Source organism: Mirounga leonina, unplaced genomic scaffold (assembly GCF_011800145.1).
Source record: "Mirounga leonina isolate KUSES-001 unplaced genomic scaffold, KU_Mleo_1.0 Mir_125, whole genome shotgun sequence".
NCBI lineage: Eukaryota > Metazoa > Chordata > Mammalia > Carnivora > Phocidae > Mirounga > Mirounga leonina.
In genome coordinates, this window is record NW_023270305.1 from 57,822,614 (window position 1) to 57,837,891 (window position 15,278).

Sequence of the window (15,278 nt, forward strand, 5' to 3'; positions counted from 1 at the left end):
TTAACTTTTTGCGGAATTGCCATACTGTTTTTCACAGTGACTGAATTTTACATTTCCATCAGCAATGTAAGAGGGTCCCAATCTTTCCACTTCCTGTCAACACTTGCTATTGTCCATCTTTTTAATATTAGCCATTCTAGTGCGTCTGAAGTGGTATCTGATTATGGTTTTGGTCTACATTTCTCTAGTAACTAATGACGTTGAGCATCTTTTCATTGCTTATTGGCCATTTGTATATATTCTTGGAGAAATGTCTGTTCAAACCCTTCTCCCATTTTTGATTGCCTTATTTGTCTTTTTATTGTTGTAAGAGTTTTTTATATACTATGAATACAAGTCTCTTATCAGATGGTTGATTTGTGAATATTTTCTCCCATTCTGTGGGCTGTCTTCTTAATCTTTTGATAGTGTTTTTTGAAGCACAAAATTTTTCATTTTAATTTTGATGAGGTCTAATTTTTTTCTCTTAATGAATGTGCTTTTGGTGTCATATCAAAGAAACTGCTGCCTGATCTAAAGTCATGAAGATGTGCACCTGAATTTTTTTCTTCTAAGAGTTTTATAGTTTAAGTTTTTCAGGTCTGTGATTCATTTTGAGTTAGTTTTTAGTATGGTGGAAGGTAGGAGTCCAACTTCATTTATTTTGCAGTTGTATACCCTGTTGTCCCAGAACCATTTGTGAAAAATTTCCCCCCATTGAATTGTCTTGACACCCTTGTTGAAATCAACTGACTGTGAATGTGTTTATTTCTGTATTGTTAATTTTATTACATTGATCCATTGATCTGTTGTCCATCCTGTGCAACTACAAGACGGCCTTGATTATTGTAGCTTTGTAGGAAGTTTTGGAAAAAGGAAGTGTGCCTTCTCCATGTTTGTGGTTCTTTTTCAAGATTGTTTTGGCTATTCTGGATACCTTGTGTTTTTCCATACAAAGTCTACAATTGGCTTGTCAATTTCTGTTAAAGGCAGCTAGGGTTTTGATAGAGATTGTATTGTATGTATATCAGTTTGAGGGGTATTACCATCTTTTTTTTTTTTTTTAAGATTTTATTTATTTGAGAGAGAGAATGAGACAGCATGAGAGAGGGGAGGGTCAGAGGGAGAAGCAGACTCCCTGCTGAGCAGGGAGCCTGATGTGGGACTCGATCCTGGGACTCCAGGATTATGACCTGAGCCGAAGGCAGTCGCTTAACCAACTGAGCCACCCAGGTGCCCGAGGGGTATTACCATCTTAATAATAATGCCTTCTAATCCATAAACACAAGATGCCTTTTTTTTTTTTTTTTTTAATCTTTTTATTTGACATAGACACAGCAAGAGAGGGAACACGAGCAGGGGGAGTGGGAGAGGGAGAAGCAGGCTTCCCGTGGAGCAGGGAGCCCGATGCGGGGCTCAATCCCAGGACCCTGGGACCATGACCTGAGCCGAAGGCAGATGCTCAATGACTGACACCCAGGCGCCCCACGAGATGTCTTTTCCATTTATTTAAGTCTTCTTTAACTTATTTCAACAATATTTTTGTGGTTTTTAGTTTCTAAGTCTTGGGGGTTTTTTCACTTTGTTTTTAAGTATTCTTTTTGATGTTATTTTAAGTGGAATTATTTTCTTAATTCATTGTCAGACTGTTCATTGCTTTTATAGAAATAAGATGGATTTTTGTATATTAATTTAATCTTCTGTCCTGCAACCTTTCTGGACTTGTTTATTTTAGTAGCTGTTTTGTGGATTCCTTTGGATCTTATATATACAAGATCGTGTTATCTGCAAATAGAGATAGTTTAAGTTCTTCCTTTATGATCAGGATGTCTTTTCTTTCTTTTTCTTGCCTAATTGCTGTACCTCATACCTCCAGGACAGTGTTGATTAGTGGAGAGGGTGGGTATCTTTGTCTTGTTCCTGGCCTCAGGGGGAAAGCTTTCAGCATTAAGCATGATGTTAGCTGTGGGTTTTTTGTATACCCTTTGTCAGCATGAAGACATTCTATTACTAGTTTGTTGAGAGTTTTTATAATGAAAGGGTGTTGGATTTCGTCAGATGCTTTTTCTGTGACTATTTTGATGATCATGCAGTTTTTGACCTTAATTCTATTAATATGGTGTATTATATTGACTGAAACATATTTCATATGTTGAGCCAATTTTGCATTTCTGAGATAAATACCACTTGGCCATGGTATCTAATGCTTTTTATGTGTTGCTGGATCCAGTTTGCTTGTATTTTGTTGAGGGTTATTGTGTCTGTATTAATAAGGGATATTGGTTTGTAGTTTTCTTGCAATGTCTTTGCCTGATTTTGATAGCAGGATTGAATATCTAAATTAATTAATGGATATAAATCTCTTGATGAATATTAGAAGCCACAGCATTTGAATATATTTCTCAGGGTTTTATTAAAACTTAATGACTACTCCCCTCTAATTGAGAATAAACAATCCTGGAATCTTCCAAAATTTCTTCATTAAAACCAATTTAAGGAATCTGAGAGACTAGAAATATTGGAGACTGTTAATTAGGGTGGCAACCCTGTTTGCTAATATTTTTATAATGTAATATTTTTCCATCCTTGCAGCTTCATTAACAATCTTTTAAATTTCTTTACATAAAAATACTGAAATCCTTCTATATTTTGCACAATGACTTTGGTAACAGTGTAGATTGCCTCTCAGACCTCCCTGTTCTGGCATATATTAATTTTGTCTTATGAATGACCTACATTACCTAGTCGTCTTATCTCTCTTGGCTCTTCTTCCCTTTATTCCTCCTGAGTGCTTTAAGCTCTGTGGCTCCACCAGAGCATTCCTAAGGCTTGTTTCAACAAGGCTTTCAAGATATCAGCTTTTAGTATTCTTGTATAGGTTTTGCATATGTTTATGTAATATGTGTAGCTTACATTTGTGATTTTCAGAGGTCTTCCATTTATTGAAAAGACCTTATTCTTAGGAATCATATGAAAGGCAGAAAGAAATAGTAGGTTAGGGTTTACTGTACCCTCGTGCAGTTAAATTTATTTTAGGCTGTGATCACTGATTACTACTGGACCTTATATATGGATATTCCTGTATCATCAACTTTGGGGAAATTGAGTTGCACCAGTTACCAACTTAATTATATACTGTTAAAATTTAACTATCACCTGGATTTAAATATTTATTAAGCTAACATACATTATATTCTCCTCCCCATAGGAAAACCTATTGGGAAACCACACTTGTGTTATAAGGTTCTTTAGCGATAATGAACAGGAATGGAAAGGGTGAATTTTTTTTTAAGTTTAATAGTAATTCATGTTTGCCATGGGGGGGGGGTGAGAGACAATTTCAAATGGCATAGAAAGAAATAAAGAAGCAAGTTAAACTCATCTATTACCCTTACTACCCAGAGGTACAAACCGTGTTTACTAGATATCCTTTCAAACTTCATGGTTATCCTAAGTTTTTAAAATCTGACTATATGAATCTTTTTGTAACATTTTGTTTTTATTTATCAATATGGACGTGTTTCTTTGGTAATAGAGATCTACATCACTGTCCTTACTGGCTACATAGTGTTCTTTTGCATGGATATATTTTCTAATTTTACTTAATTAGATTCACATAGCTTTTAAAAGATTTTTTTTTCACAACTCGATTATAGTTTTCAACTGTGGGAAAATAGCTTCAGGTATATTGGAATAGAGCTCTTTCCTCCTTTTTGGATTTAACTCTAGGTTAAGTATTCACATTAAAATTTGTGTCTCATTAATTAACCTATCTTGTTAGTTTTACCTTGACTTTCTTGGCCTTTGTGATTCATCTCACATATGGTGATTATCTGCCAACACTCTGCCTATTCACTATGGATGCAAATGTGTGACATTTTGAAGAACATTAATGTGCTGAACCTTCAATTTGGCATCATACATGGGGCATATGAGTTTTATCAATAGGGAGCCTGTGTTGAAATCCATGATCTATCACTTACTAATTAAGTGATCTGAGTCCAGTCGTGTCAGAACTGGTTCTCACTTTCTTGTCTGAAAGCCGGCCTCTTAGGGTTTTAATAATTGAAAGAGATAATGTTATATAGTCTATAAACAGTATTTGGCACAATGTGAGTACCTGGTAAATACTGACTCAGGAAATAAAGGGAGGTGTGGAGAATGTAGATCAGCAACCTGGAAAAGATTTCTGAAACATCTGTCAGGCTTAAAAGGTGTGTAGCTTCTCAGTCTTTTTTTTTTTCTTTTTAAGCTTCTATCATACTGTGACCATAATGATATAATTTATAACTGCTAGAAAAATTGTAGGAATATGAGTTTTTGTTTTCCTAAAGTTTTAATAATGTTTGACACTTAAGAAGGCGTTTTTTAGTAAGGTTCATTTCAAAAGACTGGTATGATTTAAGCCCTTCTCCCCTTAAAAAAATCTAGAACTAAAAAGGAAGGAGTTATTTTAAAATTTATATTTGGCACAGATAATACAGCAATAAAATCTCATTAATACAGATCCACTGATTGGGAATTTGAATGCAGGACTGATTGTGTATCTTTGTACTGACTGTGTGTTAGTTTCTGAAGGGGAAGGAAAAATCATTTATCTAATGCCCTGATTACTGATGATAAAACTGAGGTCCAGAGAAGTTGGGAGCCTCATCCAGAGTTTTATAGTTGCAGAGTCAGTACTAGGTTATGGGTCTGTTGAATCCTAGAGCCACTGGAAATTTCTTCCACCATATCTATATAGAAATTATAGACCAGTTATAAATAATTCTTATCTAGTCATTGAAACTGTCCAGACAATAACTCATATGTTAGGTAATTAGGTTAGTCATGTATGTTGTACATCTCAAGTCTGAAGGCATTCCTTTTATAATCAGGTCTTATTGAATAGGTTTTCATGATGGTAAGGAATAGAGAAGATATCTGCATTTATTTTAATTTATTACCAGTAGTGATTTCAAAGGTTAATAAATGTTTTGGAACACTTAGAGAACCATACATTTTTAAAGGCAGCGTTTGTTCATGTAAAAATGTGAGGTGTGCTTTACTTTGCTGCTGCTTCTCGGTTGTCGACTTTTTGTTCTGCATTAGTGAAATCTTAGGTAAGTTGGAAAATCCTTTTCCACGTGGCTTCTGAAGTGACATGTTTATAACAGCAGTATGATTTGTTAACTTGCAAGTTAATCATGAGGTTGAAATTTTCTTTTCTTTTTCTTTACATTTAACACCTCGCTAAGAATGGTGATAGTGACTGCGATGGTCATAACAACAAATAACAGCCCTGACATTTATTAAGAATTTATTATATGCTGTGCACTGTATTAAATGCAGTATATTCGTTATCTTATTAAAGAAAAATTTTGTTAATTTTCTCCCTTAATCCTCATAGTATCTCAGTAGGATCATTCCTGTTTGCATAGAATATGTAGAATATAGAATGTGTGTTCTCTAGATACAGAAACTGAGGTACAGAGAGATTTAGTGACTTGCTTGAGGTCACATAGCGAGTAAGTTATGGAGCCAGTTGTTGAGTGCAGGTGACCCAACACCAGACTCTAAGTGCTTTGTTTCGAGCAGCGGGGAGTCTCACAGGAAGGAATTACTTTACCAAGAGCAATCTTCATCATTGCTTCCCCCACCCTCTCAGGTACCCTGTTTAAAAAAACAAACAAAACTACATTAATTAGGAGAACCCTTGCTAGCAGAGGCTTATAATGAGACCTGCATCTTTACGTTTTCTAGATCTACCCATTCTTTAGGACCCAGCTCAACTTCTATCTTTTTCACAGTCTTTAAAAGTTTCCTCCAGTTTTTTTCTTTTTCTGAATTCTCATGATGGTGCAACAGTTATTTTATAATTTTTTTGTCATTGTTTTTACGTGTCACTGTCTTCCTAGAATTGTAGTGTATTAGAGTTGGACAGGGCCTTAAAGAAAAGTCCACATCCCCGTTTTCAGGTTTTTAATTCATTTTACTAGGTTGAGTTTCTTGAAAGGTATCAGCTCAGTAAATGTTTGCTAAATGTCACAAAACTATTAGCATCGCTTGCTGTCTCTTATTCAATATGACGTTATTCATGATGTCATTTGAATAGCATAGATACACTGCTTCACGTTCTGGTTATTTCTCAGTTGTGCTACTATATTGGTACAATAGTAGGATCTAGTTGAATAGAACAAAACTAAGGTAGATGTTTTAGGCAGGGTTGGAACGAACTTGAGATAGGGGAAAATGTGAATAAGAATTGAAATTAGAGGTTGAACACAAAACTGTAAATCATAAAATGTTAAATTAATAGCACTTAGGGGCGCCTGGGTGGCTCAGATGGTTAAGCGTGTGCCTTTGGCTCGGGTCATGATCCCGGGGTCCTGGGATCGAGCCCCGCGTTGGGCTCCCTGCTTGGCAGGGAGCCTGCACCTCCCTCTCCTTCTACTGCTCCCCCTGCTTGTGCTCTCTCACTCTCTCTGTCAAATAAATAAAATCTTTAAAAGAAATAGCATTTAAATCAAATCATAGGAGAATAGAATAAGTGTATACTAAACATAATAAATGTTGAGCCCCTGTTGTGTGTCAGACACTCCAACATTTTACATTTCACATACATAGTTTTCCCCGCGGAAGTACCCCTAACAGTAAAGGAAAGTTACATACCTTAGAGAACCTCAAGGCCAGAGCAGCCCCTGGAAATGTGGTTTTTCTTTGTTACCTTTTTTATCTTAAAAATTAACAGGTATTTAAGATTGTACTCAAGAATATGCCCATACTTATGTTACTATAAGGATACTAACCTCCCCCAGTTCCCCAGTTGTTCACAATCCAGAGAGAGACAAATTACGTTTAGCCTGTGAATTCAAGAACCCTTTGGCACACTGCAGAATTCTTTGTGTGTTGTACATAACCTGACCTTAAGACCGCAGGCCTATGGATATTTGATCGCCACAGAGGCTCTGTGACCATAGGCCAAGAGCAAACTTGCTAAGTTTGGCTTTGTCGGATTCCTTACTATTAAACATTATACAAACAGTGTAACAAATTTAGTTCTTCTCGTTTTCTTTGACACCTACATTTTTATAGCATTTTATTTATCTACTCTCAAAGAGAAGTAGCTTTTCAGGTAATCTAAAGGCTGTTTCCCTTTGGCTTTGGCTTTGTAGGAAATTTTTGTTTTAATGATAGCCAGGTTAGGTTACAGTTTCATTATGTTTCTCGAAGAGAGGTCTCTTAAAAGCAGAGCTGTAGAATTCCTATGTGTAGTTTTTCATAGTTTTATTGCTTAACATTTTTTTTGAATTAGTGGTTTTTCTGCAAATAAATGTTTTTACATCATTGAAGTATCATTTCAGTGAGTGTGTGTTGAGATTTTTTTATATTATTTGTATTTATATCATGCAATGAACAAAGCTGGAAGCCCTCAAGATGATTTTTAAGAAAATTGTTTTGGATTAGAAGTCTGCTATACTGGGCTTGAGAGATTGAACAATCTTGTATATTGTATAGCCAGACTGATTTGGACATGAAGGAAACAGATTTGCATGAGGGAAATTTATGGTAAATAGATGCAGGTCTGATTCTAATTTACAGTTTAGAATGGGTTTAAAATGCAGCTTACAAAGTTAATCTTTCTGTAACACTTCAGGTTTTGGTTTTACCTTAGAGACATTTTTTTTTTTTTGTAGGTGGAGCAAATATAAATGTGCCAAATCGAAATGGATAAAATAATGTTCTAATTTCAGATTTCTCCTTTTCTAATTTTTAGTGGTTGACCTCCTCTACTGGAGAGACATGAAGAAGACGGGAGTAGTGTTTGGCGCCAGCTTATTCCTGCTGCTCTCACTGACAGTATTCAGCATTGTGAGTGTAACGGCCTACATTGTCTTGGCCCTGCTCTCTGTGACTATCAGCTTTAGGATATATAAGGGTGTGATCCAAGCTATCCAGAAATCAGATGAAGGCCACCCATTCAGGTGAGATGTCTGGAAAACAAGGCACACACTGGCAACACCATAAACAGGATTAGTATTAAGACTTCATTCTATAGAGTTACAGGCATGCATTTTTTTACTGCTTAAAGATAATTGCAGATTTTTGCTGAAAAGCTATACCAAAAGCATCAGCTTTTGAGATTTTTTAGATTAAAGGTAATTTCATGGGCTCATGATGGAAAAATACTGGGTTTGTGTGTCATTAGCCTAACTCGGCTATGTGTTAGTAATATTTATGGAAACTAGGTATTGGTTATCTAATTTTACTTTAATGGGAACTATATCTTTTTAACATGGTTAGGATTGGTGAAAGTTCTGTTTTCTTTATTGCTTACTTTTTATGCTGATATTTAAATACCTTTCTTACCACTAGTATGTGCATATTTTTCTATAATGCTATCTTGTCATGCCCATGTGTTCTCTTGCCCTTCCTTCTCTGTCTAGTTTCCTCCTCTTGTTCCCTGAGGCGTACCTTTGTATTGTCTTGTTATCCTTTGATGAGTGTCTGTATGGCCACTCCTCATCTCGAAACGATCATCTGCCCTTAACTTTTTTTTTTTTTTAAGGTTTTATTTATTTGACAGAAAGACAGCCAGAGAGGGAACACAAGCAGGGGGAGTGGGAGAGGGAGAAGCAGGCTTCCCGCGGAGCAGGGAGCCCGATGCGGGGCTCGATCCCAGGACCCCGGGATCATGACCTGAGCCGAAGGCTGACACTTGACTGAGCCACCCAGGCGCCCCCATCTGCCCTTAACTTTTATGAGTACACTGTCACATCACATATCTAATTGGTAATGGGACATACCTCAGTTTGGGTCTTCTGCCCTAACTTCAGACTCAGCATGTATTTCCCCCCAGTTTTAAAAAATTGAGATAAAATGCATGTATTATAAAATTCAGTGGTTTTTAGTATGTTCTCAGAATTGTACAATCATCACCATCTAACTCTAGATATTCTCATCACACCAAAAAGACATTTTCTACCCATTGGTAGTTATTTCCCACCCACTCTCTGACAACCACTAACTTATCATGTCTGTAAATGAACATTTTTTCTCAAACTTGTCAACTTCTATCAGTAACACCACTACTATCCTCATTTCAGGCTCCCAATTTTGATGTTATCTTTTTTCCCATCTCATGTAAAGAAGATAACTAAGTTGTGTTGTTTTCTCCTGCTTCCTCAGTGTAGACCACAAGTTCATGAACTATAGCCAGGGACCAAATCCAGTCTGCTGCCTGCTTTTGTCAATAAAGTTTTATTAGAACACAGGCATACTCAGTCATTTAGCTGTTTTCATCATGCTGTAATAGCAGAGTTAAGTAGTTGTGACAGAGACTATATGGACTTCAAAGCCTAAAATACTTCCTCATCACCCTTTACAGAAAAAGTGTCTACGCTGGCTGGACTTCACTTGTTACCAAATTGGGTTCTGGTTACCTTGGTTTACTTCAGCTTTTATAGATGTTGTCACATTTTCCTCAGATATTAATTTTATTATATTTTTAGGCATATGGGCTTTCTGTTCACTACAGGATCAAGTCCAAATATCTTTGTCTCTCATTCACCCCTTGTAGAGTTTTGTTTGTGCCCATTTGTGCTGCCTTTTTAGCTTCTCAGATGACCTCATCTATTAGACTTTTTATTTGGTTCTGTGTTTGATTTCAAGATGTAACTTTTTGAAGAAGGTTTCCCTAACACTGGCTCCAGATGATCTGAGGGTTCATTTCCTATTGCACTAAGTATGGCTTTGAAATGTTCTCTGATTGTTTTGTATATAGACATCATTTTTTTCTCTCAAATAGATTTTGAATATTTTAAAACTATGTTGGCAAGGCAAGTATCCGTGGGCATGAATGAGTATGTAACTACTGAGAACATTATCTAGTTGATATTAATGGGTAAATGTAAACTGATTTTCAGACTTTACAAGAAAAGATCTGTTTTGTTTATTGTAAAGATTGGTTATTTTGTTCTAGCTCTCTTCATATTGGTGAAGTAATGATGCTACCTCAGTTTGGGAGAGAGACCAACATTTATGAATGGCTCTTATGTCCTTGGCCTTTTATGTACAGACTTAATTTTCATAACCACTCAATGAGACAGATGGTATTAGTCCATTCCACAGAGAGGGAAACATACTTGAGGTTCAGTAACTTGAAAATGCAGCTGCAAAATGGCAGAGCTATATCCTATAGAGGAATATAATTTTGAATTATATTCAAAATATAATGGGCTGATTGGGTGTGCTATGACTAGAGATGGGAGGAGAGCATTGTGGATTGGGAAAACAGTATGATGAACAAAGGAAGTAAGATTAAAAAATGTTTGATGAATGGCTCATATTTGGCTGCAACATAGTGAGTAGTGAGAAATCAGTTTGGAAAGATTGAGGAGGGCTCTGGTTGCAAAGTTGGAACCATAGAATCACAGAATGTTTGAGGCTGAAGAGATTTAAGAAGGTCTGTTTCTCTAATTTTATAGAGTGGGAACCATGACCCTGAGAAGTCAAATGACTTTGCAAGGTTACACAGCTAGATAGTAGCAGGTCTTCTAACTCCTACCTGAGTTGAATCTAAGTAGCACTATCTAGGAAAATTTAAATAAAACTAATCTAGCATTGGTTGAAGGAATGGATTAGGATGCAGACAGATTAGCAATTGGTTTGGAGAAAGAATGTTCCAGTTTTTAAATAATGAACACTTAGAGAGCATAGTGAATAAAAATGAGACATATTTGGGACATATTACAGAACTAAACTATGGGACAGGGAGTTATGAGAGGACTGTTCTTTCCAGTGTGAGTAACTAGTGTCCACCAACATCGGAGAGTGATGAAGAGAGACTGGGTTATAAGGAGCTACTTCCAACGATAGAAAAGAATGCTTAGTATTTCTGAGTTGGTTCTTCTCTACCAAGATAAAATGGCTTCTTTGAAACAGTAACTAATGAAATAGTTCCTTGCATTCCTGCACATGACTTTTCTTCTTCATTATAGTTGTTTTCTTAAATAGAACGATTCCAGCTGTCTTAGTATAGATTAGGGCAGCTACATGGGCAGTAACTATTACATTTTACTGGCATTAGCACCATACTTTTGGCAGCCATTTCACAGTCTGGGCCCCTACATATTGGGCAGTTTCCCCTAAAACTTAGGCTGAGAGAGTGTAGGATTTGGGAACGAATAGGATCTTTGTTAGGAAAATCTAATGAGACAGCCTAATGTCAGCGTGAAGAGAAAAAACCAAATCCATAATAATAACTTCCATTTATCGAGTGCTTCTTTGTGCCCACTTGTAGTAAGCACTCTACTCCTTGAATCCTCACGATAGTAACTTTGCAAAGTTAACAGACAAGTGGCGGAGCTTAAGATTCAAGCCCAGCTCAGTCTAACTTCAAAGCAAATGATTTTTTTCTGCGCTCATCAGCTGACCCTGTGCATGTCAATGAAATACGCATTGATTGGTGAATTTTTACATTGTGCTTAATTTGGAAACAGTAGGTTTTTATAGTAAAATATTTTATTAATGTCTTCTTTTACAGATACATGCTTGCTGATTGACAGACATCCAGGGAGAATCACTCTGATCAGTGACCGTTAGGATGTGTTTTGTTTTCCAGGGCATACTTAGAATCTGAAGTCGCTATATCTGAGGAGTTGGTTCAGAAATACAGTAACTCTGCTCTTGGTCATGTGAACTGCACGATAAAAGAACTCAGACGCCTCTTTTTAGTTGATGATTTAGTTGATTCTCTGAAGGTAAGTTTATTTGCTTCTCATTTTTGATATACCCAGAATTTAATATCAGAAGATAATAACAAATGATTTGTTATGTTCCAGTTTTTACAGGTTTTAAAGTCTCCACATGTCTATAGTCAAAACTTCTTTGTTCTTTCAGATTTTATCATCCTCTATATACAGTCCTATGTGTACACAGTTATGTGTGGAAATACTTGGCAAAAGCTAGAGGAGCATGAAAATGTTAGAGAAGGCCTGATTAAATATTATAAACACCTTTTAAGTCTGTTTTGCACAGATACTTGAAAAAAAAGATGAGGACATTTTATGAATAAATTACTTCTCTAAGATGAAGAATTTCATTTTGCTGTTAAATCTCAATTTTTAATTTCTTTTGAAAATTACCTTAGATGCTCAGGTTTTTTTTTTTAAAGCAGGTATTTTATTCATGATGAAACTAGCATAAATGAGAAAAACTGAACTTGATAAATTTTTGCCTTGAGTGGCTTTTATATATGTGACCTTTGGTTAACAGATGTGGCACATAATGAGGCAGATTTACTTCCTGAAACACTTTATTTTTATGAAATTTTCTTATTTTTTTAAAAAAATTCTTTTTTCTTAATATTTCTTAATATTGACTTGCATTCGAATTACATTTTACTACTTTACTACTTATGGATTAGGAGTACTTTTGAAAAGAAAATTTATTTGAATGGTTTTCTTGAGTAGTGTTTTTTGGCAAACCCAGAGCTCAAGGAAAGCTGCTTGGTGACTTGCACACATGGTGATTCATTCAGGGCTCCGAATAAGGAACAGGTACTTCAACATATTAACACATAGAATGAACTTTGCATTTAGGTCTCAAAATCTGTTGAAGCAAAAGAATAAGGCAGGCTGTGTCTTTTTCTCCCTGTGCAATGGTGTTGGTATGAAGCATTTGGTAATTCAGTTGCACGTTCTGATAATATACACAAAGAGTCTTCCTTGATAAACCTGGTGGTCCTGTTGCTTGGGAGACTTTAGTTCAACCTTTTCTTTTTTCTTTCTTTTTTCTTTCCTGTCCTGGGGTACCTGGGATACCTCCAAAGTCAATAAACTTTTTCTTTTTACCTTTTGACCCTCTTTAAAATTAATTCAAATAAAAAATTGACCCCCTTTAATTAAAATTAAATCTTAATGTCATTGTGTCTGAGTAGTACAAATTCCATCTGTTTGTTATCACTGAATAAGGGTATTATAGAAACAGGGTACTTGCTTAAAATGTCTCATTGACAAAAGCTAACAAAAATCTTAACACTCTTGACTCTTTATAAAAATGACTTAGTATTCCCTTTCTATAGTTAGTTCCTTAAGCATTTACCACTCTTATTCCCCCATAGTTTTTGTATATACAGAGTGGTTTTGTTTTTGTTTTTTTAAAGACAGTGATTCCTCCTGACTCTATTACTTTTTGCCTTTTAGCCGTAACAGCCAGTAGAATGATAGATTCTCTCTCCCTAAAGCAAGCAAAAAAAGGTTTTTTTCAGTTCATTCTTTTTTTACTTTTTCAATGTAAAGAAGAAACGATTTGCCCTATTAGACTGATTTATTTCCTTATATTTAGAGTCTCAATCTCTTGAAAGTTTGCTAATAAATAGCCCTGGTGTCTCCAGTTTCCAGATGAATTACTTTGATTTTGTATGATTCATCATTAGGAAAATGGACACCACCCTAAACTCAAGAAAATGCAGTGGAGTCTCATAAGTTTTTAAATGTAGAAAATATACATGGTATCAAGCTCTGTGGTGTATTTAAAATAATAGCTTTTAAACAAAAATTTTCATTGAAAGAGGTTTCTCTATAACTTGCTATCTTCATAAATTTGGTGCCCTCACATTTATATAATCTACATTTCTAGATTCTGGGTCGTAGTTACCACTACTTCTATTAGAAACCTTCTTCCTCAGAAAGTGAAAATTTTAGAGCCACTATTCTTAGCATGTGAAACTTTTTCTTCTTGCTTATTCCCTTTTTTTGATAGTGATTTAAAAAAATCACATAATCAAATGTGATTTCAAACAAACAAACTCCAAGGGTCCTGAGGCATCAGGCCTGCTGAAAAAGACCCGATGTGACATGGTGGTTATCACTGTGTCTGGCCTCAGTCTCCTTTTGGTGGTTGACTTGGACAAATAAGACATGTTTTACAGATTTCTCCTTTTAAATTCTTGTGTAAAAGTTCCATTTGTTTTGCTCCTTTGCAATTAAGTACAAGCTTCTAGGTCCTAGAGAAGATTGCAAGTGTCCACAGATGGAGCCAATGATACATTTCCCAAAGGATTAATTTTAGTCAAACATTATGGGCAAAATCTCTGACAAAATATTTCTAATTCCATTCAGTAGAACTTATTTCACATGTTAATATAAAATTTCACTGCAGCCAAATGTTTTGTCCAGTCCTCAGGATTTGTTTTAAAGGTTCTATTTTTTAAAGTGGGTTTGTTCTACTGAGTGCCAGACATCAGGTGGGGGGAGGAGAATGAAGGAAAGGAAAGGAAAGAGGAATGTCCTCTAGTAGAATTAAGTTGCAAAAGCCATGTATATAGCCTTTTCTTGGGAGTCTGGTGTACTTTATTAGTCTCTGAGAAGTCAGAAAGAGGCAGGATAATGCTGTTTAATCCAGTGATATCTGTTAACCTTGTCTTAAATAATACCCATGAGTACCAGAAAATTAGTATATGGTAGTTGAGTATATTTAGACCCCGAGTTAAGGTTTAATTCTGTTTCTGTGATTGGTCTTCTGTGTAAGGGATCTTTGATAGGGTTCATTTATTTTAAAACAGTGGTTCTCCGTCTTGGCTGTACACTGGAACCACCTGATAACTGTGAAGGGTGAAAGAGAAGGAATGGGGGGCCCTTCTCCTAAAATTGTGATTTAACTTTTCTGGGGATACTGCTGGGAGAATCACTTTTTTAAAAGTTGTGGCATTAAGCTATAAACCCCAGCCTATGGTTTTTTCCCCCGCTCCCACCTCCCACTCACCACCCCCCGCACTGTAATAGGCATGGGACGGTCCCTGCTGGGCTCAGGTTTGGAGCTTCTTGAATAAGGCTCCAAGTTTGATTAGAGGGATCCTGCCTTTTGAAACCTCAAATCTCAAGGGAAAAAAAAAATCGAATAATTTTATCAGATACCAAGACCAGGTATTTTAGGCAGAGGTTCTTATTTTTCTGTAATACAGCTTTGGGTGATAAAGACCAGATTCTGTATGAGTGTAGTTGTGTGACTTTCAGTGAAAATACATGTTAAAATTATAAGAGAACTACCAGTGATAGTTGCCTGCACATCAGGCAATCCTTATGCTCCAGAATACAATCTTAAATCTGAAAGTGAGCCTAAAAGGTCTGAACTCCAGAAATAGCTGACCCAGAAGAACATTAAAATCTAGCTCCTGGGCTCTTATGTGGTTATTAACATACACATTTTGACAGTTTCTGCTTTCTCCGGCTCACAAAAAAATTAGAAGGGAAATGGGCTAGGGAAAATGTAGGCAATCAAAGCGATACTAATGAATGAGGCTGAAGATTTCAAAAAGG

General features: G+C 36.0%; 1 protein-coding gene across 4 annotated transcripts in view; it reads left to right on the forward strand.

The window, feature by feature from the left end:
* RTN4 (reticulon 4) overlaps window positions 1-15,278 on the forward strand; it is a 69,143-nt gene that overhangs the window by 48,304 nt on the left and 5,561 nt on the right. For all 4 annotated transcript variants that reach the window (XM_035001547.1, XM_035001544.1, XM_035001545.1 and 1 more), the window contains 2 exons: window positions 7,736-7,943; window positions 11,582-11,720. In XM_035001547.1, the coding sequence (XP_034857438.1) occupies window positions 7,736-7,943; window positions 11,582-11,720 (347 nt within the window). The remainder of the gene's footprint in view (window positions 1-7,735; window positions 7,944-11,581; window positions 11,721-15,278) is intronic.